This window comes from Siphateles boraxobius, unplaced genomic scaffold (assembly GCF_051911475.1).
Source record: "Siphateles boraxobius isolate OS27281-9 unplaced genomic scaffold, OSU_SipBor_1 9, whole genome shotgun sequence".
NCBI lineage: Eukaryota > Metazoa > Chordata > Actinopteri > Cypriniformes > Leuciscidae > Siphateles > Siphateles boraxobius.
The window spans coordinates 9,481,286-9,507,749 of record NW_027509219.1 but is presented as its reverse complement, the minus strand read 5'-3'; the positions used below and the strand labels follow the sequence as shown (position 1 = coordinate 9,507,749).

Here is a 26,464-nt window from a genome sequence, read left to right as displayed (position 1 = left end):
GTGACACTGAAGACTAATGATGCTAAGAATTCAGCTTTGATAAATTACATTTTAAAATATATTACAAAAGAAAACAGTTATTTTAAATTGTAATAATATTTCACATTATTATGTTTTTAGTGTTTTTTATCAAATAAATGCAGCCTTGGTGAGCAGCATAAGACACTTCTTTCAAAACACAAAACACTACTGTAAATCTGATTATGATTAAACAATGTGCAACAAATTACATTGGTAAATAAAATCAAGTTCATACATCAACACATGGATAAACACATCAAAAACTAAAGATTTGCATTAATTTAAAAAAATATATATATGAAGGAGCAACAAGTACACAGCGAGCCACAAAAATGTACAATGAAAGAAATGAATCACGATGAAGCAAAGTGAATTTAAAACATTTTTAACCAGAAAATCATAACAGGGTTCAGATATGAATCACAGGGAACTTGCATGTTCAGGCAAAAGGTAGATACTCAAGAATATGACACGGGACCTTAATGACCCATGTGTGACATTTCCGGGTACAGCAATAAAATACTGGAATGTTCCTATTTATATTTTACAGAAAGGGGAAAACAAGGTAGAAGAAGAAAGGTAGAAAAAGGTAATAAATATCAGCACTCTTGGAAGACCATTAAGACAATCAAATGCAAGGACCAAATAACACAATATAATATAATTCATATAATATAATATCTAATCATTAATAATAATAATTCTTAATTAATTGTATTAAAAATATAATTTGAGTGACATACTTTCTCTATTTTATTCAATTAATGCGAATTTTATTTTGATTAAAGAAAAATCTACCACAGTGAGCTAGTCAAGATCTTGTGACCGTGGAAAAGCAAGGAGCATTTACCTGCCTTAGACAATAAATAAATAAATAAAATACATTTTTAAAAAGTGTGTGGGGGGGGGGGGGAAGTGTTGCTTGGTCAGAGCATAAGATGTTGACATGTGAAACAGAAATGTAGTTATCATCAAACAGAAATGTAGATTATTATCATGCATGATAATCTCTCTGTGGTAATTACACCCTCTGACCCCTAGACTTAAACATGTTAATAAGTATGACTGTGATCTGAAATATTATGATTTTCCCCTGTGGCTAAATGTTAAAGATAGCGAAAACACATTTTAAACAGCCATTTAGCTTATGTATATATATGTGTGTGTGTGTGTGTGTGTGTGTGTGTGTGTGTGTGTGTGTGTGTGTGTGTGTGTGTGTGTGTGTGTGTGTGTGTGTGTGTGTGCTTACACTTGGTTAAACTTAGTTGACACAGGTTATGACTGCCAGCATGCTTAGGCAAAAAAAAATGTTTTTAATAAATTAAGATAATTTAAAAAAAATCACAAAGCATATCACAGAACAAAACCGTTGTTTCAGCAAACTTTAAGTTAATAAAAAGTTGTATTTGAGAAATAACTAATAACTACTGTAGGTAATTACAAACTTTCCACAACAACATCCTCAGGCAACACACTTGATGAGAAGGCATCGAGCGCCCTCTAGTGTCTGATGAAGCGTCTCGCACGCTCAGGCAAAAACACCTGAAGTTCATCACTAACAGATCCAATTGATGATCAGTGATCTGCGTGCTGTGTTTTTGTCAATGTGCATAGCACTGTTCATATTAAAACGTCATAGCTGTTCAGTCATTGTGCCAGATATTAGGCTACTTGATATTGATTGTATAGTGTTGATTATTTTCTCATGAAAAGAATTACGCTTCTAAAACGTCTCTTTGTAAACAAACATTAGGCCGTGCTGAATCGTTTACTTTAGGGGAAGAAAGGGATCAGACAGACTCTCTTCTCACAATATTTCACCTGAACAGCGTTTGTGCTGGCTGAAATGACAAGCTGCTATGTCGAAAATGACTCTGTAAGTTCAATCAGTCTGTCTGAATTATCCATCTCATCATCTGTGTCTGACAGAGCCTGTGTTCACTGGGGTAAGATCACTTCCCTCCTGTAGCCTACAACGAGCAATTTCGATTGACTACAAGGTTTTACCTACTTTTACTTGCTCTTTCTTTCTTTCTTTCTTTCTTTCTGAAAGGCTGTGTACTCAGTGGCACCGAGACCACAGCTGTCTTTCAAGCAGAAAATGATCTTCTGGAGAATCAGTTTTTCATCAAAACGGTATCAGTTCTTATCACACACCCAGTTCTGGGCCTCATAGTCCACCTAAATATAAAACCTGTCATCATTTACTCACCTTCAAGTCGTTACAAACTCGTATGACTTTCTTTTTCCGTGGCGTATGTTAATTCAGCTTTCCCTCTAGTGAGCTGTTAATCGTTGTGACTGAATCATTAAGCAATTCCGATTCATTTGAATCATTCTTCAAAGTCAAATCTTTTCAACAATGCTATCATTCTTCAAAGTCAAATCTTGTCAACAATGCTCATGAACACAAACACAAAGGGAGCCGTGTTGTTTGTCTTTTTATTTATTTATTTTAAAAAATACATAGTTATTTGTTTATACATTTATTTTTATTCAATGTGGTGGTGGGCTAAAAGCTTAAAATAATTTGCATCAATGATAAGAAACTGTAATGTGTCAGGGCCTGGAACTAGAAGTTTATAAAACTTTTTTTTTTTTCGTTTCGTGATTTGACTGAACCAGTATCAATGTAAAATACTTAAAATGTACCTTTTGTTTTAATGGGTCTTTGCATTTCGTTACATGAGGGCGAGTAAATAATGACTTTGGATGAAATATTGAAAAGGCATTGATAAAGTGTATGAATGGGCCTGATAACCTACAAACAAATCCACCGTTTTTTTAATTACTCTGAAATGGCCTGATGTCTGTTTTGACAGATATGTCTTAGTGAGGAGGCTGGAGATGAGATGCATATTGTGTCCGTCTGTGACGGTGTCGGAGCATCCAAACCATTGCCTATTGCCACTCTCCGCCACTGCATGCCAATGGTGAATTTATTATTGTCGCTGATTGTTTGACAACTTCTTATCATAAATGTACATGAGTGAATGTTTTGTATTGCAGATCAGTTTTCCTGGTTTGGAGCTCATCCCACCTGTCACCTTTAAACTGTGCTCTGGTAAAGGACCTGTGTTCATCTCTGCTCAGCATATCACATGTAAGATTTTGCATTATAATACTTGTATTCTATTTTTTGTATTTTCCAGGGTTGGGCAAAACTCACTGTTGCCCCCCCAAAAAAAATGCAGGTTGTTGAATGGAGATTTGAATTGGAATGACAAAGATTGCACTGAACTGCAATTCATAGAAATTGTTCAATACTACACAACAGAGGACTTTCCTTAGCCCAACACAATTTTTACCACAAAAATTAAATACAATTTTAATTCAAAACTGTTTGCATTTTTTCTAAAGTGTAAGTTGATCACATAAATTTCGAACTATGAAAATAAATAAAACTAATTTTAATTTATAACAATACAATTTAAATTTTGCCTTTACAGCACTACAAAATATTTCTCAATTCATTCAGATAACTGTATAAAAATAAATATTGACCTTAAAATTAGTGGTGAAATGGATTATATTGTAATTTTCCACAATGCTCCACATGTATGAAAATGTTTTATTTAAAAAGAAAAATTCTAAATAATAGTAATGATGATGATGGTAATATATTTGAATTACAATTCTGCTTGCTATTTATATCAATTTAAATGTACTAAATTATTTATAGGCATTTCCAATAGAGTTTAACATTCGGGTTCCGGAAGTAAAAACTGGAAATTGATTTTGAACGATAACTTATAAACCTTTAAAAACAGGCTTACTCTGAGCTACAAGGTTGTTAATCTATGGTATTTGCTACTGCTGAAGGCATCAGCCTGCATTATTTCAGCTTATTTTTTTAAAATGATCATGTTTAACATCGGAATTCCTCATGTAAAACTACATTACCCATGATGCTGTACAGAAAAGGAAACCCCCAAAAAAGCTCTTTAGCTCCTCCCTCTCCCATGAATCACTGCAAAGTAATCTAGTTGATCTCTCCACTCAAATTACGTAAATGTCTCCATATATATGCATATTCTGCAATAAACTTAAAATAAATTAGTTTTACATAGTCAACATTTGTAAATGAGTAGTTTTATAAATCCCTATGGGATACATGAATGGGGAAAATACTTCTGGAACCAGCACTGTTGCATTCTGTTCAATTATGAATGGTGCTCAACCATGCTAAATATTAATTTCTACCTTTTTGCAGTGAATCCTATTGAAATGACTGAAGGGGATGTAGAGGATGAAGATGGTTAAATGCCAGTGATGAGAGTTTATTTTGACAGTTTGAACCATGGATCCTGTGTGACGAAAGTATGCACCCTATCGATGTTTGTTTCTAAAGCATCATAGTGGTGCTCAATGTTGACAAACTGTATTAACTTAAGTGTTTTAATGCTAATGAAAAACAGTAAGTCTTGTAAAATAATAAAATTTGAGTGTAAATAATACCACAATTTTATATGATGTATTTTTCCTCATCTGTAGATGACTGAGATATGCATACCTTATAAAAAAAGACACAATTGTCTCAAGAAATAAAGTATATACCATGCAGAAGGAACAGTTTATGTGACCTGATTAATCTGTCCTATGACAGAATGTCATTAATTGTAAAATATTTTTTTTGTTTACTTAGCAGTGACCACTATTATAGATGAACTAGCTTGGTGGGGGTATGACATCATGACTTTTGGCAGAGTTTAAAATGTTAATGAGCCGTTGCTAGGAAACAGTCACACATCTAAGCAACAGACAGTAAACAAACCGTTGCAGGTTGTCATTGACAGATCTGTAGAATGACTTGTGTTTACAGTGGGAAAACAACATAATGCACCAGCACAAGATGTCTACTTCTTCTGTGTTTGATTGTGCAGTCTTCATATCATCCGAGATGAAGCTTGCAGAGGATTTCAAGCGAGACACGCACCCTGATAAAGTGAATCTAGCTGGGAGGGGTGAGTGATTTTACTAGATCTGCCTCAAACTGGACACGGACTACTACCTATAATGATGATGGTTAAATTAAAGACCCTATACAATCAAAATAGAATTTTTGCTCTTAAAGGGATAAGCTTACTTCACCCAAAAATGAAAATTCTGCCATCAGTTAACTTACCGTCAAATTGCTCTAAACCTAGGATTTTCTTTTGTTGAACATAAAAGATATTTTGAGGAATATGAGTAGCCATACAGTTGCTGGTCCCCATTGAATCAAAATCAGAATGTGCTTTATTGCCAAGCTTGTTTACACACACAAGGAATTTGTCTTGGTGACAGGAGCTTCAGAAATTAACTTAGAGCGGACATATGGGAATTACACAGTGGAAATGAAATATAACAATATTAATATAAGAAACAAAAATTTAAATACCGAAAGTAGAAATGTATAGAACATTTTTTTATTGTAATTAATAAATGTACAGATACTTTATTTACAAGTGTACAGTTTATGATAAAATTTACATCTAAAATTGTACATCAGTAAATTATTTGAACAACGGTTATGGTGGACAATGCACAGTTACACTAGTTTAATTGTTCAATATAGCCTGCTGGGAGCCGATCATCCAAGATCATCTTCATTGTTTTAAGTGTGTTCAGCTCCAGGTTGTTGTGACTACACCAGACAGCCAGCTGTTCAACCTCTAGTCTGTAAGCTGACTCATCACTGTTTGGGATAAGCCGGATGACTGTCATCTGCTAACATCAAGAGCTTGACAGAAGGGTCTTTTACAGTGCATGCGTTGGTATTCAGGGAGAAGAGCAGTGGAGAGAGCACACAACCCTGGGGGGCGCCATTGTGAGAGTCTTGAATGTGAGTTTTCCCAGTCTCACTAGCTGTTGCATGTCTGTCAGAAAGCTGGGGATCCAATGACAGATTGGGGTTGGCACAGGGAGCTGGGTCAGTTTGGCTGTGAGAAGATCAGGCATGATGGTATTGAAGTTGTCGTAGATTTTTTCCTAAACCTAACTACTTCCTATAATATTTATACTCTAGCGCGTCTACAGTCGACATCGGCCGATTCTAACCCAATACCCTAGCGCGTCTACACATCGCGGCGGCTGAGTCTACTAACCCTAACTTGCTGCGCAGCTATAATAACCTACAGACTTCAGACAATGCCTTCGAACATGCTTTAATCACGGCCAGAGGATCTCAGACAAATTTCAGAGAGAATCCCACCAGTAAACACGAATACAACAGTTTTTATAGAACAGGGGTATGGCAAAATTACATGATAAATTACAAAATGACCCCACAATTTGATTGGTTCTTCATAGACAAGCCCTCTTGTTCCTAGGTAACCAAAAGGTTTCAAGTTTAGACATCTGTCTAGTTTCATTTCCCATATTTGTTATTTTTAAACTCATGCAATCAAAGTCATGAGTTTTCACTAATTTCGAACAGTACATTGTGTTCAAATGTTAGAATGTTAGGATGCCTAAAAGGGGAAGTCAGGTAAGAGTTAGTCATAATATTAGACCCAAAGGGGAAGTCGGGTAAAAGTTTATCATAAGGTTAGATAATCTAAAGGTCAGATTTTTAGTGTAAGAAACATGTTTAGTTCTAAAAGACAGATTACTATCGTATCCATTTAAAACCCATTACAAGGGCTAAACTACAGTCCACAATAAGATCCTTGCATAAGTCCCAGGTCTATCGAGATGTTACAGGATATAATGCAGTCCCATGTTGACTGCATCAACCACAGACCTGTTTACTCTGTAGCCAAACTGAAGAGAATCCAGCAAGGGTCATGTGATGTCCTTCAGGTAGGCCAACACCAGCCTCTCAAACGACTTCATGACCTTCACTGACTTCTATAGTATGGGAAATAAATACTATAGAAGTCACTTGTGACCAGAAACAATGGTTACCCACATTCTTCAAAATATATTCTACTGTGTTCAACGCAAGGAAGAAATTCATACAGGTTTAGAATAACTTGAGGGTGAGTAAATTATGACAGAATTTAAATTTTTGTACACCTGAAATGTCAGATTTCAGAAAGTACACCAAACATATTTATGATGCATATGACACTAATACCTTAATGCCATTTGCTTTTCATGAGAAATAGCATTTTATTTTATTGTAAAAACCATTCAATTCTCACATAATTTTATAGGTCATTTAAAGGAATACAAAAAATGACAACTCTTACATATTTCTTACTTCACAACATTGCCTGTTTATAATCAAATATTCATTTCTCTCAATGACCAGAGTATGTTGGAGAACATGGAGACACCACATGGCTTCCTCTCGTACGTAAAATTAAGCAGCAAATTGCCACAGACCCGACTCTAACTCCAGAGTACCCACCCATCCTTGGGATCCCAGAATTCACCCAGAGAGCAACCGAACTAGCATTGGGCAAAGATAGCCCCGCCATTGTTGAAAGCAGGGTAATGTCCTTTAATTATTTTCAGTAACAGACGTCACTCTGTGTAGACCAACGTGATCAACAACGACTCGCAAGCTGAATACACTGATAGCACTGTAGAGGCTTGGTACATATCCAATGTCTAGTTTGTTTGTAGATAAGTGTAAAGCTGGTCATCTTCAACACTATCGTGAAATGTCAGTACAAGCTGTAAACTGCATATAGATTTTTATTATTGAACTACGGAGAAGAGTAAATGGATTAGTCATCCACGTCAAACATTAGAGATATTGGTGCAGAATAGAAACTAACCTCCACTGATCACTTTACTATTTTTTAACTGATTAACATGATACTTTAGTGTTCATATTCAGGCCTGACAAAAACCCAGTCTTCACATTTCTGTCAACCTTAAGCATTTCAATCAGATGAAACAAGCAAATCCACATGATTTAAAAGAGGAATATAATGTAATGTGCAGGGACTTAAAGTTGTCAAACCTATAAAACAGAAATTGCAACTTTTGGTTTCTTTTATAAATAAATTTGACATTTGGTAATTCTCATAAAAAAAGTTTCTCCATGACAGTTCCCGCAGAACGTGAGACCGACAAACAAGCTCAGGTGTCAGCAACGCGGGCCCACAAGCTCAGTTGTTTGAGTTGAGTTGGTTTTGAAAGCAACTTCCAATAAATCATATACAGTATTTGATAATTAAAATGCATGATTATTATGGATGATGAAGTGTTTGTCTAAAATTGACAAAAATCACCATCAAAATAAAAAAATGCAGAGGCTGTTCTTTTCCATATGGTGAAAACAAATATTGATCAGTGACCGAAACAATTAATTGCAATTTTTCTTGTTTAATAAAATAATAATAATTGTATGTTCAGTTTTTAATCTTGAGTCCCCTTGCATGCTCGGTGCTCGAAGTGGTGGGTTCAAGTAAAAAACAAAGTTATGCTACAGATTAAATATAGATGTGCCGATAGTGCGTATCAGCCCACTTCAAGCACTGTGCATGGTCTGTTTGTTTAAAAGTCCTAGACCTTTAAGTGGACTATATTAGTTGAGTATACTGTATAGGGAACGAGTATACTGTATAGGGAACAGTGAATGACGGTGTATGAGGCTATTTCGAAAACAACATTGGAGTCTCTGTAGAGTTCGAAACTGTTTAGTGTTGGTGTGCCTCCAGGAACAGGGTTGAGAAACACTGTAGTAAATGATGTGATTGATAGCTGATTGCATTTAAATGACCTATCCGCCTGTGCAAACTAGAGTTTCATGATTGAACTAGATATTTAAACTTTTAAAATACACTTCTGTAGACCTTGCTTTTTTTCATTCCTGTCTTGTGTTTTTAAGGCCAATTAACACTGCACTGATAGACCAATGGGGACAATCACCAGATTATAGTATGTTACTTCTCAGACATTCCACAAAGGTGTCCAATTGGCAAAAACAAACGACGGTTAACACAAAAGTGTCTCTTACCGTCTTTCGGTGCAATGTGAATTGACCATTAAACACAAAAACACATTCTGGTGAATGGTTCCTTGAAGTAATTTGCACCAAGGGACCCAAGATTTCAACTGGTGCACCTCCAAAACATACGTTGCATGACATCCCTGTACCCATTATTAAATGTTTTTATTGTTGTTTTAAAAGTTAATCAGGATTAATAATAATAATGGCCACTTTTGCTAAATAAATGATAATCTTCACATTCTGATTTGGCAAAAGGGTATTTGAGCCTCGTTGTGGGGGTTGAGGGGGTACACACAAAAAGTTGGGAAATACTTATGTTGAGAATTATATTTAGCCTACTTTCCAAATCACCAACTCAATTTGACATGTGTTTGGAAATGCGGTAGGTGTTTGGCGTCCAAACAGTTGGATGTACCGGAGCAGTGCGCCTGGGCGCTGAGTTACTGAGATCCTGGTATTGTTCAAGTTCTTCCTGGAGTGGACCAATCTTGCTCTCCTCTCCCTGTGATGGTGGGTACAAAATGTGCACATGCCATAATGTGGATTTTTTTTCTTTTATCTAGAAATCAAATTCTAATGTTCAGTAATTTTGAACCAAAAACTGAAGATGAACCTTAAAAGTATCTGCACTTTGAATAAACAGTCGCAGCACATGTGGTAATCTCTTTGTCGTTTCTTAAAGACTCACTGACTGGCACCTTTAAGGCAGCAGGGATTGAGGATGTGCAACATTATCGGTACTGGGATGCAGAATCCAATGATGTGTGCATGGAAAACATGGTGCATGACTTGGAGAACGCTCCGGAACGGTGTGTGGTGGTCCTGTTTGCTTCAAGCCACCATCCCACTAGTGCAGAACTCTCTCAAGAGGACTGGAAACGTGTAGCTGAGGTCATGATGGTATGGTCTCAGAATGAAATAAGAAATCGAACTTAAAAACGGACGTCTTTCTCTTGAATTATTTAGAAAGTGCATTATCAGGTATGTAAGCCTAGTTAGACCCTCAGGGTAAGATCAATATACTTCAGCCTCACTGAACCTCTCACCATGAGAATGACAGAAGTTTTAAAGTCAAGTCAAGTCACCTTTATTTATATAGCACTTTTAAAATACAAATTGTTTCAAAGCAGCTTTACAGAGATAACAGGAAAGTAAAGTTGTAATAATATTGTTAAATTCAAAATTAAATGTTAAATGTCCCCAACTAAGCAAGCCAAGAGCCAATGGCGAATGAAGGCGAAAAAAAGGCGACAGTGGCAAGGAACCAAAACTCCATCAGGTGACAGAATAGAGAAAAAAACCTTGGGAGAACCCAGGCTCAGTCAGCGGGCCAGTCCTCCTTTGGGCAACAAACGAACAGTGTATGATTATGACTTAGGCGGCATAATAGGTCAGAAGTCAGATTGGATCAGAACTTTCACAATATTTATCCAGTTCATCTGGTTAGGGGTCGGAGTCATCACGCCGGTATGGAGACGAGTTTGTTGAGGTGTCCATGAGGCCTTCACAGTGTTGATGAGGCTGGCACTTCAGGGATGCGTTGTTGTCGTGGCAAACCTGCGGCAAACCTCGGGATAAACAGAGACTAATATTAGCGTAGACGCCATCCTTCTTATGATGTACAAAGTACATCAGGATTTATGGGAAGTGTTCCGAGTTCCGGCTGATCTAAACTATGCAGCCTAACATTGAATCATAGCAATCTATAATGTGTTATGTGTATGATAAGCCAAAGAGATGTGTTTTTAGTCTAGATTTGAACTGACAGACTGTGTCTGCTTCCCGGACAATGTTAGGAAGATTGTTCCAAAGTTTTGGTGCTAAATAGGAAAAGGATCTACCGCCAGCAGTTGATTTTGATATTCTAGGTATTATCAACTGGCCAGAATTTTGAGATCACAATACACGTGAAGGACTATAGCGCGTTAAGAGCTCGCTCAAGTACTGCGGAGCTAAACCATTTAGTGCTTTGTAAGTAATCAGCAATATTTTAAAATGTACAGTATACGATGTTTAATAGGGAGCCAATGCAGTGTTGACAGAACCGGGCTAATATGGTCATACTTCCTGGTTCTGGTAAGAACTCTAGCGGCTGCGTTTTGGACCAGCTGTAGTTTCTTTATTAAGCGTGCAGGGCAACCACCCAGTAGAGCATTACAATAATCTAGCCTTGAGGTCATGAACGCATGAACTAATTGTTCCGCATTTGTCAATGAGAGCATACAAAGTAATTTAGATATATTTTTAAGATGGAAAAATACGCTTTTACATATACTAGACACGTGACTTTCAAATGAGAGATTGGTATCAAAGAGCACACCTAGGTTCTTAACTGACGACGAAGACTAGACAGAGCAGCCATCAAGTGTTAAACAGTATTTTAGGTTATTGCGTGTGGAAGTTTTTTGTCCAATAATTAGAATCTCTGTTTTTTCAGAATTTAGTAGAAGGAAATTACTAGTCATCCAATTTTTTTTATATCAGCTATGCATTCCGTTAATTTTGTGAATTGGTAAGTTTCGTTAGGTTTTGAGGAAATATAGAGCTGAGTATCATCAGCATAACAGTGAAAACTAATTCCATGTTTCCTAATGATATCTCCTAACGGTAGCATGGACAGAGTAAACAGCAGCGGTCCTAGTACTGAGCCTTGTGGTACGCCATACTGAACTTTTGACCGATAAGACATCTCTTCATTTACTGCTACAAACTGATAACGGTCAGATAAGTATGATTTAAACCATGCTAGTGCAATTCCACTAATGCCAACATAGTTTTCTAGTCTATTTAATAGAATGTTGTGGTCAATGGTGTCAAATGCAGCACTAAGATCAAGTAACACTAATAGAGAGATACAACCATGATCGGATGATAAGAGCAAATCATTTGTGACTTTAATGAGAGCAGTCTTAGTGCTATGGTACGGTCTAAATCCGGACTGAAAATCCTCGCAGATAGCATTTCCTTCAAGAAAGGAACACAGTTGTGAGGATACTGCCTTTTCTAATATCTTTGACAGAAAAGGCAAATTCGAGATGTGCAAATTCAACGCCTGTAATTGACTAATTCCGTAGGATCAAGTTGCATTTTTTTAACAAGCGATTTAATCATAGCCAGCTTAAAGGGTTTTGGTACGTATCCTAGAGACAAAGACGAATTAATGATATTGAGAAGAGGATCTATGACCTCTGGAAGCATCTCTTTCAATAGTTTAGTTGGTATAGGGCAGGGGTAGGCAAGTTCGGTCCTAGAGAGCCGCTGTCCTGCAGAGTTTGGCTCCAACACTGAAAAAAACCTCACCTGCCTATAGCCTTAGTAATCCTGAAGACATTGATTAGCTTGTTCAGGTGTGTTTGATTAGGGTTGGAACTAAATTCTGCAGGACAGCGGCTCTCTAGGACCGAACTTGCCTACCCCTGGTATAGGGTCTAACATACAAGTTGTCGATTTAGATGAGTTAACAATTTTGCAAAATACTTTGTCTCCTATAGCAACAAATTAATCAAATTTTTCCTCAGGGAGACTACAATGCACTGTCTGATGCGATACTGTAGTAGACGATTGCATAGTTATAATTTTGTCCCTGATATTATCGATCTTATAAGTGAAGAAGTTCATAAATTCATTACTGCTGTGTTTCTTGGAAACTTCTGGGCTTGAAGCTTTCTTTTTCTTTAGTTTAGCCACTTTTTCAAATAAATACCTAGGATTGTGTTTATTTTCTTCAAATAGGGTTGAAAAATAAGCAGATCTAGCAGCTTTTAAAGCCTCTCTGTAAGCAATCGAGCTCTCCTTCCATGCAATCCAAAATATCAATATCAATGCCAATCCCAATGCATCTTTTTCATTATCTACATGTATATTAAAATCACCAACAATTAGTCCTTTATCTGCAGCCAATACTAATTCTGATAGAAAGTCAGCAAATTCTTTGATAAAGTCTTTATGGTGCCCTGGTGGCCTGTATACAGTAGCTAGCAGAATTCTCAAACGTGATTTATCGTTTACACTATATATTTTTACATTAAGCACCAACACTTCAAAAGAAGTATATTTAAAACTAGATTTCTTAGTGGTTTTGAAAATATTACTATAAATTACAGCAACACCTCCCCCTTTGCCTTTCGGACGAGGTTCATGTTTATAGCAGTAATCTTGCGGGGTGGACTCATTTAAAGTAATGTAATCGTTTGGTTTTAGCCAGGTTTCTGTAGCCTGGGAAAACCCAGACAACTTCCAGCAAATTTAGATTTGCTCTGCAAGTAGGTCTGGCAAAGAGCCCATTCAAACCCATTTCCAATCCGTCTAAATCGCGGCACCAATCAGAAACGTTGGGGTGGGCTTTACACGATGACGACAGCGCAGTGACGGTGAGGCAGATTTTGTACATTACAAAGATGGATGCCACCGTGGAACATCACTTGTTCGAATCAGCTATCGCGTCTGTTTTAAGCGATTTAAAATCGACCTTTTCGTTTAAACCCGTGCAAAGAACAACACTCGAAGCCTTCAAGTCTAAAACATATGTTATTGCTGTCTTACCGACTGGATTCTGCAAAAATCTGATATACCAGTGTGGCGAGCAGGACGAGGCAGAGGGACGTGAGAGAACGGCGCAAGTGATAATGAATGACACCAGTGAGACGCACCGGTCTCGCATCTCTCACGGAGGAGCGACAACGCTGAAGACCGAGAGAGGACAGGCCTGAATTTTATTTGATGTTTTGTTTTATTATGTGTGGCGGCAGTCGACCGTGAGGGACTGCCGTCTTTACTTTCGTTTTTGTATTTGTTTTATTTTGTCATTCAAATGTGAATGTTCACCGGTTTCCACCTCCTTCTTCCCATAACAACGAACCATAGATTAGAACCATAGACTGTAAAAAATGATTACAACCAGCTTGCCCCGTTGGTGGCTAAACGAATGGGTGGGTCTTAGCGAGAGTCCTCTGCATACGTCATCTCCTTCATCGCTCTGATTGGTTATAGGTCTATCCAATTGCGCCCAGAAGCATTTGAGCAACGTCCGTTGGTGACGCCCCTGTGGAAATGATTCGTCTATGGACCTTTGCCAGACCCTAACTCAGTTACAACTGAGAATGGTCTGGTTCTAACCAGGCTAAGGTTTCTGTCAAAAGCTAAGCACATCTAGGTTATAATCTGAAATCATATCATTAACAATAAGTGCTTTTGAAGTAAGGGATCGAATATTCAGCAACTCAAGCTTTATCGTGTGCTCATCTGTATTATATCTGTTTTTTAATTGTTGAACATCAATTACATTTTTAACCTTAGATAGGTTTGGAAGTTTTTTGTATTTCCAAATTCGGGGAACAGACACAGTCTCTATATGATGATATCTAGGTGAAAGAGCCTCTATGTGATGGGATTTATCTGACCTTGGTGACGCGAGGCCGCTAGCAGACGGTCGGTTTAGCCAGTTTGTCTGCTTTCTGACCTGAGCCCCAGATTGTCATGTTTTATCTCTAAGACTATGAGCCAAATTACTAAAGAGAAGAGCAGCACCATCCCAGGAGGGATGAATACCATCTCTTTTCAACAGGCCAGGTTTGCCCCAAAAACCTTTAAATTGTCTACGAATTCTATATTATTTTGCGGACACCACTTACGCAGCCAGCCATTGAGTGAACACAATCTACTAACTATCTCATCACTCCTTCGGACAGGAAGGGGGCCAGAGCAAATTACAGTGCCTGACATTGTACTTGCGAGTTCAAACACCTCTTTAATGTTAATTTTGGTGATCTCCGACTGGCGAAGTGGAATATCATTAGTGCCGACGTGAATAATAATCTTAGAGAATTTACGAATAGCATTAGCCAGCACTTTTAAATTTGCTTTGATGTCAGGCGCTCTTGGCTCCCGGCAAACATGTGACTATGCTGGCTGGTGTCTCTATTTTCACGTTCCGTGTAATAGAATCGCCACTTACCAGGGCACAATCAACAGAATTCTCAGTCGGTGTTTCACTGAGTGGGGCACATCGATTTGTTGTGGTAATCGGAGCGGAAGAGTGTTTTTTTTTTATCCGCAACTAGAGCGACCTCTCACTGTCACCCATTTGCCTTGCTGCACAGGCAATAATTCAGCCGGAACCGAATCATGTAAAGGGTTCACTATGCTAGGCGCATCCAAAATAGTATCTAAAGCTCTTGCACACTTACTATACTCAATTAAAGTTGGGATGCGTGTCTCTAGTTCTGAAATCTTCTCCGTCAGCCTGACTGTTTCCTTGCATTTATCACATATATATCCTATATTGCTAAACATGTGGCATGAAGTGCAGGTGACAATAACAGGACAAGACATTACTCACCGTGTTTGTTGACTGATTCTTACTCACCTGGGCTTTTATTAACTCAGAGGCGCGGGCGCGCGAGAGAAAAATAAATAAAATGCGCACGGGTGGCGCGTTAAACAGACTTAGCGAGTTACTAGTGTGTCGTGCTAAGAATTACGGAAGCTAGCGAATGATAAGTAAGCTGTAATAAGTAGTATAAACAATTAGAAATGATAGTAAATGATGGTTCAAAACAGAAAGAAATACGAAGCTAATACGAGGCTTAGACGGAGCTTACAGCCTCGAAGCAGACAAAACTCACAGCACAGCAGGCAGCGAGGCAGACAGGAGCAATCGATCAGCGATCTAACACTTTCTTTCATGTTTTCTGATCCATAATTTAAATTAGTCTCTATGCACTTGTGTTAAAACAAGTAAACAAATATCGGGTTAAAGGCCCCAATATACGTCAAGCAAAATAGAAGAATGAACTGATGTGGTTTCATTTCAAACAAAATCAGTCCAAAACAAAGTTTTTTTGGGAGTTCGAAACAGCTTGCCAAAGCGAACTTTCTGGAAAAGTTCATTCCGGCTGCTAAACACCTTCATACTACCAATTGTCACGTTGCTTGATTATAAGCAATCTATTGTATAAAGTTCCATAGCCTATATAAATAAATGTGATGTGACTTTACTGGAGTGCCGAATGCAGAGCTCGTGCAAACATATAGACGTTGCAGTGATCAGTTGTTTTACAAATATGCACAAAAAGTTTACAAAAAATTCTTGCCGTTTTCTATTTTTTTTTTGTGTGCTCAATTTGTTATTGAGAGGAAAGCGCGCAACAGATATTTGCATATTCAACAGTATATCACTGCTAAATTTTGAATTTTGTTTTACCCCAAAGCGAAGAACGAAAAAGAACTTCGCCGTGAGTATATCGGGGCCTTAATACATGCTATCAGATGTATACTAAACTGACCATTGATGGATGGTGTATTGCTTTGATCTCATAATAATTAGTGTATACATAGCATAGTTCAAGCTTTCATCACTTATAGCCACAGTTTGGGACAGTAGCATTTGATAAGGATTCCTTGAATGAAATTTATGTTATGTGGAAACCCCATTTTTCTCTTTCTCTTGATTAGAAGCGGCAGTTGCTTCCCTTCTTCTTGATGTCTGCCCAAGGCTTGTGCAGTGGTTCACTTGAGCAAGACGCCTGGGCTGTTCGTCATTGTGTGTCTTTGGGGCTTGAACTGCTCTGCGCTCAATCTTTTTCTTACAACTTTGGCCTCTATGGTGTGTTTACTGTTCCATTTGAAATTGTGTTATAGTTTAAATAACTAAAAAACATGTCTCAATGTCAAGCTACTAGACTATTATTTTGGCTAATGACATTGACAGGTGAGAGAGTGGGACATCTTCTCTGCGTGTTAAAGCAGAACATGCTGGCCGTGCAATCTCAAGCTGAGAAACTCGTTCAGACTCTTTGGTCCTGCCCACCGATGGAAGGGGCCAGGGTGGTTGCCACTATATTAAGTAATCCTGCCCATTTAGTTGAGTGGTAAGACTTATTCCATTCATTTATGCATTTTAACATGGTTAAAATGTTTATTTAAAGGGTCATGACATGGATGGACGATGTACATATATGGTACAATGATGTTTAACTATTCAATGATGTCTTGCTCTGGGGGAAGTCATATGTAAATGAATTTGCCGGTGTGACGTCACAAATTCCAAAATATCCAAATGAGCCATTTTTGAAGCTTAGATAAATAAATGCTTTGTTTATAATGAGAACGACATTTTAAACTATGAAACTTGCAGGATGTTTTTAATGCAAGGCAAATGTAATTTTTCCTGTCATGACCCCTTTTAATGTTCATACATTCTTTGCATTTCAGTTCTGCTCTAGCTTGTTTTTTAGTCTTGCTTTATAATAAACCTGTGGCCGGTTGCATATACTGCTTAGCCTAGTCTCAAAAGTTATTCATCTAATTATTTTTCTTTATGGCTGGTTCTAACTTTTTAAGTCAGTTACATAAAAAGGTAGATCTGTCAAATTTTAATCAGAAAATTAAAGACTATTTTACCTCTTACTCTTTTTAAAGATTACCTCTTGTCTTGCTGCTAGTTCTTAAGGCACAGTCTTGCCATAGTGGCAAAGTTTATGCAACTGGCCCCTGGCATTTTTGAATGCTGAATATAGTTAACTCTGTGATTCATTGCTTGTGTTCCTCTATTGTAATTTGCTTAGGGTAAAAGCATATGCCAAATCCTTGAATGTAAATGGGTTTTTTTTCACAGCATTTTATGTTATAATGTCCTCACAAAGTATTTGGATGCTTAAGTCACACTTTAAATGCATGAATGCCACTGAATTACAGAGTACATACACTGTCACACCAAGAGGCATGTGCAAACAAATGCAGCAAGATGGTTCTCTTACGAGAGGTTCTCTCGTATTGCGTAAGTTTAGCTTACGCTACGGGAAAGATTCATCTTCTCGAGATACTGAAGCCAAAAAATTATCCTTAATTTTGTATTCCTTGTCAACGCAGTGCAGCAGCTAGCAGACCTAGAGCAGGCCATCTCGCGTGCTCATTGGCTGCCCTGCGGGCAACTGCTGCAGCCTACCAGTGAGCCCGGCGTGACGTCACGCCCAATGAAGGGCGCCCGCGCCTTCATAGCGTCACAGCCCGCCAGAATGGGCGTGGCTTAGCGTATAACACTAGGGGCTGTAGGCTGAATTCCCTGATTTTCGTCTCTTCAGCGAGCTCTTCGCATCGCTGGATCTGAGAGAAGCCACCGCCGCCGTCGAACAGCGGACAGCCAGCTTAGGAGAGCGCTGAGGAAGCCGGCCGTCTTCGCCACCTTCAGCCATCCGTGCGAGCTACGCTATCCGGCGACGTATCCTTTACCTTGCTAAAACCTATTCTAAAACCTATTCTAAAAGAGCAGCGAGTGTCTTTTTTAAGACGCCTCGCACTTCCGGCTGTGAAGCGCTTCCGCTGTCGACCCTGCGGGCTCGACTCGAAGCCTTCAACACCCCCCGCCTCTCCTCACCGACGCGCAGCTGCCGCTCACGAGCCTCACTGCCGTCGCATCTGAGAATGAGGCCGAGGGACACGTACGAGCACGCGGCTAGCTCTCTTTACGTTACAAGAGAGCTACCCCGCCCTCGTGTCCCCGTTCGCGCGTCATGCAGAGCCCTCTCGAGCTCTCTGCATGACCCAGACGGGCATCATCTGTGTTACATGTAGGTCCCGTGCCCACTACTCGTGCGTGCGCCCTCGTACAAACACTGTTCCAGTTCTGCTCGACCACCGAGCACGCGGCTAGCTCTCTTTACGTTACAAGAGAGCTACCCCGCCCTCGAGTCCCCGTTCGCGCGTCATGCAGAGCCCTCTCGAGCTCTCTGCATGACCCGGACGGGCTTGCGCGCCGCCGTCGAAATGTCTCGCCATGTCAGTCCCCTTAGATAAGGCTACTGCAGTGGTGTATTTGGCAGCCAACGAGACGGTAATGCAACCCGCTCGCCTGCACACATCCGCCGTTCTCGCGGCGACCCAGAGAAATCTCAAGTGAGTATAATGTCAGATTAAGAATGTAAGTTACGTGCCCGCTCACGAGCGCTCACGCTTACTAACAGACACATTGCCTCCGAAAAGGCGTGCGTGTTTGAGTTTATTCCCTGTCAGTCCCCTTCAACCAGGCTACTGCAGTGGTTCAATTAGCAGCCAACGAGCCGGTCTGTTGACCCTCTCGCCTGCACACAAACGCCGTTTTCACGGCGACCCAGAAAAATCTCAAAATGAGTAAAATGTCTGGTCCGGCTCATGCCGTCGGTGTTGTAAGTGTAATGAAGTGTGCCCACGCCCCAGTGTTCACCACTACACATAAGCACTCCGAACCTCGCAGAGCACACTCTCATGAAGCGCAGAAAAGCCGCTCGAGTGTTGAATGTAAGAAATGTGTCCACAAGTCTGTGCCCACTATCTGCCCGCTCTGTTACACGATCAAGAAAGCAGGTTATGAATGTAAGTCTCGTGCCCGCCAGAGTGCGTTCACGCTTGCTAACACAAACCTCCCCCCGGGCTCCGCCCACGCGTTTAAGCGTTATCACAAAACGCAAGGCATTAATAAAACGTTCCCCATCCATTATGATCGGGGCGTCAAATACACTTGTAAGTCTAGTGCCCGCGCTCGCGCTTACAGGAAGCTTTTCCACCCGGAGCGCTGCTCGCGCGTCAAAGAGTGAAAAAAGAATGTTGCCCATCCCTTATGATTGGGACATCTCACATAAATCAGCCGGTCTCGGCTTTCAGCGAGCAGCCATTGCCCAGGACCGAGAGCGCGCGCGCCGCGCTTTCGGCTAAGGGGTCAGTTTCACAAAAGAAAGCAGGTTATGGATGTAAGTCTCGTGCCCGCCAGAGTGCGTTCACGCTTGCTAACACAAACCTCCCCCCGGGCTCCGCCCGCGCGTTTTAAGTGTTATCACAAAACGCTGGGCATTAATAAAACGCTCCCCATCCATTATGATCGGGGCGTCAAATACACTTGTAAGTCTCGTGCCCGGGCTCACGCTTACAGGAAGCTTTACAGCCCGGAGCGCGGCTCGCGCGTCAAAAAGTGAAAAAAAAAAAAAAAAAAAAAAAATGTTCCCCATCCCTTATGATTGGGACATCTCATATAAATCAGACGGTCTCGGCTTTCAGCGAGCAGCCATTGCCCAGAACCGAGAGCGCGCGCGCCGCGCTTTCGGCTCCGGGTCAGTTTCACAAAAGAAAGCAGGTTATGAATGTAAGTCTCGTGCCCGCCTGAGTGCGTTCACGCTTGCTAACACTAACCTCCCCCCGGGCTGCGCCTGCGCGTTTAAGTGTTATCACAAAACGCAGGGCATTAAAAAAACGCTCCCCATCCATTATGATCGGGGCATCAAATACACTTGTAAGTCTCGTGCCCGCGCACACGCGCTCACGCTTACAGGAAGCTTTCCCGCACGGAGCGCTGCTCGCGCGTCAAAAAATGACAAAAGACTGTTCCCCATCCCTTATGATTGGGACATCTCACATAAATCAGCCGTTTTCGGCTTTTCAGCGCGCAGCCATTGCCCAGAACCGAGAGCGCGCGCACCGCGCTTTCGGCTCCGGTTCAGTTTCACAAGCCCGCAAATGGCGATTTCCCCCCTAGCGGCTCACATAGCTGCGTGGGAAACTATCCCAGGGATTTCAGAATGGGTGTTGAGCACAATAAAGCAGGGCTATACACTTCAATTCATTCGCCGTCCCCCGCGCTTTCAAGCCCGGACCGCGACGATTGTGAATGCGTAAGTAGCACACCTACTTCACGCAGAAATAGCAAAGCTGCTGTGCAAAGGGGCTATAGAAAAGGTACCGCCTTCTCTGAGCGAGGAAGGCTTTTACAGCCGATATTTTTCTCGTACCCAAGAAGGACGGAGCCTTCAGACCTATCCTAGATCTGAGATATTTGAACTAAGTGCTTGCGAAAAGACAGTTCAAAATGCTTACGACCAGGAAAATCCTCACGCACGTTCGCCCGAGGGACTGGTTATTTCTCTAAATCTGAAGGATGCCTATTTTCAGATTCAGATAGTACCCCGTCACAGGCAATTTTTGAGATTCGCCTTCGAACGGTCAGGTATATCATTACACCGTCCTGCCGTTCGGCCTGTCCCTGGCACCCTGTACATTTACGAAGTGCATGGACGCGGCGCTCGCCCCCCTGAGAAGTCAGGGGCTGCGAATAATGAACTATCTGGACGATTGGCTGCTATTGGCACAGTCAGAGACAGAACTGCTATCTCACAGAACAGTGCTTCTCAGTCATCTGGAAAGCTTGGGTCTCACGATCAACTGGACCAAGAGCTCATTACTGCCCAGCCAGTCAATTTCCTTTTAGGAATAGCACTGGACTCGGTGACCATGACGGCTCGTTTATCGACACAGCGCGCGCGCCGTGTTCGCCACCTAGCCGCATCTTTCCAGAAGGGCAGCTTTCTCCCTTTGAAAACATTTCAAAGGATGTTGGGCTGTATGGCATCAGCTGCAGCGGTGCTCCAGCTGGGCCTACTGCGCATGCGCCCGCTCCAACGCTGGTTGAATGCTCGCGTGTCCCGCCGGGTGTCTGGCGGCCAGAAAATCAGAGTGACTCAGGCCTGCATAGCTGCTCTGCAGCCCTGGTTAGTGGCCGACTGGTACCAGCAGGGAGTAATGATGGGAACCATCTCTTATCGTAAAGTCATCTCGTCAGACGCGTCCAACTCGGGTTGGGGCGCACTGTTCGAGGGCAGACCGGCCTTTGGCCAGTGGTCAGACCAGGAGAAGGGTTTTCACATAAACTGTCTGGAAATGATAGCGGTCGAGAACGCGCTGAAGTGCTTCCTCCCGTTCATACAGGACCAGCATGTTCTTGTCCGCTCGGACAACATGTCTGTGGTATCCTATGTAAACCGTCAGGGCGGTGTCAGATCCAGAAATCTCTGCAATCTGACGGAACGCCTCCTTATTTGGTCTCCGATGCACCTGCGCTCGCTGAGGGCGGCGCATGTGCCTGGCCATTTGAACGACGGCCCAGACAAACTGTCCAGGGACAACGTTCCCCCAGGGGAATGATCCCTGCACCCCAAACGGTCCAGAAACTGTGGCGCCTATTCGGCAGAGCGGAAGTCGACCTATTTGTGTCAAAAGACAACGCTCAATGCCCGACGGTCTGTTCGAAGGATGAGGATGCGCTGGCCCAGGTTTGGCCCAGCCTCCCGCTATATGCTTTCCCTCCGGTCTATCTGTTGCCACAGGTGATCAAGAGAATCAGGGAAACGCGCCACTCGGTGCTCCTCATAGCCCCGCGTTGGGAGAATCAGATTTGGTTCCCGGAACTAGCAGGGCTGTCACATACAGCTCCGTGGCTGAATCCGGTGAGGGCAGATCTCCTCTCTCAGGCTCGCGGCACGATCTGGCATCCCAATCCATAGCGCTGGTCTCTGCATTTATGGTTGATCAACGGGTACTCGTTGCCCTGCCAGAAGGAGTGATGAACACGATCACGCAGTCTAGAGCCCCTTCCACGAGAAGGCTCTACGCGTCTAAATGGTCGCTGTTCTCTGGATGGTGCACCGACAGAGATCTGGAACCGCGGACATGCGGGGTGGCGCATCTGCTCACCTTCCTACAAGAGCTGTTGGATAAGGGAAGTTCCCCATCCACGCTCAATGTATACGTGGCGGCCGTGGCAGCGTTCGCAGAATCGACGCACGGCCAGTCATTGGTAAGACACGAGTTGGCCATCCGCTTCCTTAGAGGAGCTAGAAGGATGAATCCGCCGCGCCCCCCGTCGGTTCCCATGTGGGATCTTGCATTGGTCCTCGAGGCCCTGAAAGCTTTTCCATTTGAACCACTAGACACCGTGGGGTTGAAATATCTATCACTGAAAACCGTCTTTCTGACTACACTGTCGTCAGTAAAACGTGTAGGGGACCTGCATGTGCTGTCTGTCAGCGCGTCGTGTCTTGAGTTCGGACCGAATGACTCTAAAGTCATCCTCAGACCTAGACATGGCCATGTCCCTAAAGTGATGGGCACTCCATTCAGAGCGCAAGTTATTTCGTTGTCAGCTCTCCCAGCATCTGACAGCGAAGGTGATGTGAATCTCCTCTGCCCTGTCAGAGCGCTGAGGTTTTACATGACGCGCTCCGCCTCCTTCAGGCGTTCGGAACAGCTTTTTGTTTCGTTGGTGGGCGCACCAAGGGTCTCGCCTCCTCGAAACAGAGCCTGTCCAGATGGATAGTAGACGCTATAGCGGCCGCTTACGCGTCAAAAGGTCTGCAATGCCCTCTGGGCATCAGGGCTCATTCCACGAGAGGCGTGGCCTCTTCGTGGGCATGGTCCAGTGGAATTTCTATCCATGACATATGTGTAGCGGCGGGCTGGAGCTCCCCGTCTACCTTTGTCAGGTTTTATAACCTAGAAGTTCCTGCCTTGCAGGCTAAACTGTTGTCAGTCTGAAGGAGAGGTGTATTCTGCCCAGATCTCCTGCTCAGATCACTCTCACATGACTCAGCTCTCCTGGTTGAGCTGCACTAAGTAGGGTATGTGCCATGAGCCTATACAGACCGGCGCGCTGCTCTGTATTCCCTATGTGTGCTTATGTACAAGTGATGGCCCGCGTGGCTGGCCACCTTATTTTTTCCACTTATGGGGTTCCCCTGAAAGCTCGGGGTCTCATGTGGATGCTTGGCGCGCACGGCGTTGACAAAGTGTTCCCGTAGCGTAAGCTAAACTTACGCAATACGAGAGAACCTCTCGTAAGAGAACGATACTCGGTTACTAACGTAACCTCGGTTCTCTCTAGAGAGGGAACGAGTATTGCGTAACCGGCCGTGCTCGCGCCACGAGCGACTTCGCTTCAGTCGACGAAAACCAGGGAATTCAGCCTACAGCCCCTAGTGTTATACGCTAAGCCACGCCCATTCTGGCGGGCTGTGACGCTATGAAGGCGCGGGCGCCCTTCATTGGGCGTGACGTCACGCCGGGCTCACTGGTAGGCTGCAGCAGTTGCCCGCAGGGCAGCCAATGAGCACGCGAGATGGCCTGCTCTAGGTCTACTAGCTGCTGCACTGCGTTGACAAGGAATACAGAATTAAGGATAATTTTTTGGCTTCAGTATCTCGAGAAGATGAATCTTTCCCGTAGCGTAAGCTAAACTTACGCAATACTCGTTCCCTCTCTAGAGAGAACCGAGGTTATGTTAGTAACCGAGTATCGTTTTTCATTAAAAACATAATTTTATTATCTCTGCATAATGCCATGTAGTTTCACATTTTACCATATAATGCAAATACCATTCATACATTTTAATTGTGGCTTAAGTATCTAAACGTGTTTCATGTGTATGTGGTCCTTGGCACTTTTGAATTAGAGCATCTGATTTTCACTTTATATAGCTGCCTGAATAGATTAGTTTGTTATTGATCATAGCCATTTAATTTAATTTTAATGGTCAAAAGCAATGTGAAATCATTCACTCCTGAAATTGGCATTTAAAATTAAGAACATCTCCATCTGAACATTACACTTGTGAACGTGCATAAATGCGGTAATGATTTTGAGATGAACAAATGCCCAAGGCTTTCTATTATGTATGCAACATTCAGGTGAAATTAAAAACTGCTCTTTTTATTATTCAGTAAATGACTGAGTATGAAGTATTTTCTCAGGCAGGAGGGTGTGAAGGGCATTGCTGAACATTGCATGCTAATCCGAGAACGTCTGCGTGAGAGACTGAGGCTTTTGGGTGGGCCGGGGCTTTGGGATCACATAACAAAATCTGGAGGGCTTTATTGCTGCTTTGGACTGAATGGTGAGTGGTATACATAATACATGCATAGGGTATTTTATTTCCACATTCTTCATATTTTTGAGCTAGCAGTTCAGCATAACTAATGCTAATATAACAAGGTGAGCCCAATACAGTATGCATTTAAGTTAACACTGTAAAGCCGTAATGAATGTCATGCTCTCTCTCAGATCAACAGGTGGAGTTTCTGATTCAGAGGAAACACATCTACTTGTTACCCAACGGGTGTCTAAACGTCAGTGCCATTAACAGCCGTAACCTCGACTACGTTGCTGAATCCATCCATCAAGCCATACATTCTCAACTCTGATCTCACATCATACTCAAGCTTACTTAAACCCTTCATCTGCGATATGCTTTTCATCAGTTATGCAGTGCGAATTTTTTTCTTAAGTAGGTATATTTCAAATATATTCATACAGTGTACTGAGCACAGTAAAACTTTTGAAACTTAGGCTTAACTTTTAATGTAATGGCTGTAATGCAGGCAGAGCTTCAATAGACTTTGCTGGTTCCCTGTGCTTGAATACTGAAGGCAATATTGCGTGTGTGTGTGCGTGTGCTTGATAGGACAGTGTTTTTTTTTTTTAAATAGGGCCGAAAGTAAGAAATTAAGAAATAAAAGAACATCTGCATCACCCGCAGCCTTGTGTGATGCTACTAATCAAGCACATTCTCACATTTCCTTCCCATACATTACTCAGAAGTGTGTTAATTAGCAAATTCTCACATCAGTATCCTAAAACATTGAATGGCATCATCTTACCATTTTTCTCTTCTAAAATAAACTGTATTAAGCATATCTTTGCCTTAGTTTTGGATGATGCATTAGTTTTTGATGAGAGAGCCAAAAAAGCATGTTTCCACATTTGAAATCTTTCGTGATATGGCATGTTTAATTACATGATGGGCATTTGCCTATTTATTCATGCTGCTGCATTCGTGTTATAAAATGTTATCTGTCATTTATTAAAAAAAAGAAAATAATTTATTTTGTGGAACTTTTTTTATTTTTCCAGATGTATTGGTTACCAACATTCCTCAAGTACATTCTTTTGTCACACATGTTTGGAGTGACATGAGAGTGAGTAAATGATGATAGAATTTTCATTATTGGGTGAACTAACCGTTTAACTGAGCTCATTCTGATGTTAACACCCATAGTTCCCTTTCAGTCGAGAACGTCAGACGTAGTCTTACGTCGACTGAATGTGGATGGCGTCAGAGAGCCAATGTTCTTCGAGTACTATTGAACGAGCCAATGGAATTGGCGTGCGTGATTCGCATCACACACACTCCACCTTTTGCGGCGCAGGTATAAATATGGAGGTGGATGCACGCACTAGTGCCTTTCGCTTCGGAGCCGATCATTTGATGTCTCTGAAGAGTGCTATTTTTTACAACGAGCGAGTTTCGGAGGTCTCTCCCAGTGCTGGTGGTTTCTACAGCGTGAGTGCAGCGGGGATTGTGAGCTTTGAGCTCTCAACTGGTGTTTTAACAGCAACAAATTCTAAAGGTTTGTGTGCGTTGACGGCTGGTTAGAGGGTGGAAAAGTGCTTCACTGTTTCAGTTCACTGTTCAGTTGCCGCGGTCATTCCCCTGTGTGCTCAGGCACTGGTGATGGGTCCTATTTCCTGAAAGAGCAACACAGGTACGTTTGCGTCTTTTTCAAGATGTCATTCCACCTGTGCGTTTCTGGATGCGGTCGTTCCCTTTTCCTCTCTGATGGTCACAATTGTTGCATCACGTGTTTGAGCTATATATTTATGTGTATATAAATTATTATATTTTGTCACACCGAAAGGTGAGGTTCTTAATTATACCAGCATTTAATTTCTCCACTGACAGGAAAAGGACAACGACCACTTCTA

At 41.6% G+C, this 26,464-nt stretch overlaps 2 protein-coding genes and 1 long non-coding RNA gene across 3 annotated transcripts in view; 2 read left to right on the top strand and 1 right to left on the bottom strand.

The window, feature by feature from the left end:
• The window catches only part of LOC143732276 (uncharacterized), a 93,253-nt gene extending 90,880 nt beyond the window's left edge, over positions 1-2,373 (bottom strand). Inside the window, exon 1 of the long non-coding RNA XR_013201085.1 lies at positions 2,234-2,373. This is a non-coding gene — a long non-coding RNA (uncharacterized LOC143732276). The remainder of the gene's footprint in view (positions 1-2,233) is intronic.
• npm2a (nucleophosmin/nucleoplasmin, 2a) lies at positions 1,571-4,478 on the top strand. Its single transcript, XM_077223150.1, has 5 exons — positions 1,571-1,967; positions 2,075-2,157; positions 2,844-2,954; positions 3,031-3,124; positions 4,235-4,478. The coding sequence occupies exons 1-5, from the start codon at positions 1,868-1,870 to the stop codon at positions 4,282-4,284; spliced, it is 438 nt and encodes a 145-aa protein (XP_077079265.1). The 5' UTR covers positions 1,571-1,867; the 3' UTR covers positions 4,285-4,478.
• Positions 4,479-4,761: 283 nt separating this feature from the next.
• Positions 4,762-25,577, top strand: got1l1 (glutamic-oxaloacetic transaminase 1 like 1). The gene is made up of 8 exons (XM_077223148.1): positions 4,762-4,985; positions 7,259-7,440; positions 9,298-9,421; positions 9,594-9,811; positions 16,364-16,514; positions 16,620-16,779; positions 24,454-24,596; positions 24,764-25,577. Exons 1-8 carry the CDS (start codon positions 4,859-4,861, stop codon positions 24,901-24,903), a joined length of 1,245 nt encoding a protein of 414 aa, XP_077079263.1. The 5' UTR covers positions 4,762-4,858; the 3' UTR covers positions 24,904-25,577.
• Positions 25,578-26,464: the final 887 nt, after the last annotated feature.

Coding starts and splice junctions, on each gene's coding strand:
- got1l1 (XM_077223148.1), top strand. CDS start 4,859: ATGCACCAGCACAAGATGTCTACTTCTTCTGTGTTTGATTGTGCAGTC. Junction 7,441..9,297: donor CCGCCATTGTTGAAAGCAGG/GTAATGTCCTTT, acceptor GAAATGCGGTAG/GTGTTTGGCGTCCAAACAGT. Junction 9,422..9,593: donor GCTCTCCTCTCCCTGTGATG/GTGGGTACAAAA, acceptor CGTTTCTTAAAG/ACTCACTGACTGGCACCTTT.
- npm2a (XM_077223150.1), top strand. CDS start 1,868: ATGACAAGCTGCTATGTCGAAAATGACTCTGTAAGTTCAATCAGTCTG. Junction 1,968..2,074: donor CAGAGCCTGTGTTCACTGGG/GTAAGATCACTT, acceptor TCTTTCTGAAAG/GCTGTGTACTCAGTGGCACC. Junction 3,125..4,234: donor CTCTGCTCAGCATATCACAT/GTAAGATTTTGC, acceptor ACCTTTTTGCAG/TGAATCCTATTGAAATGACT.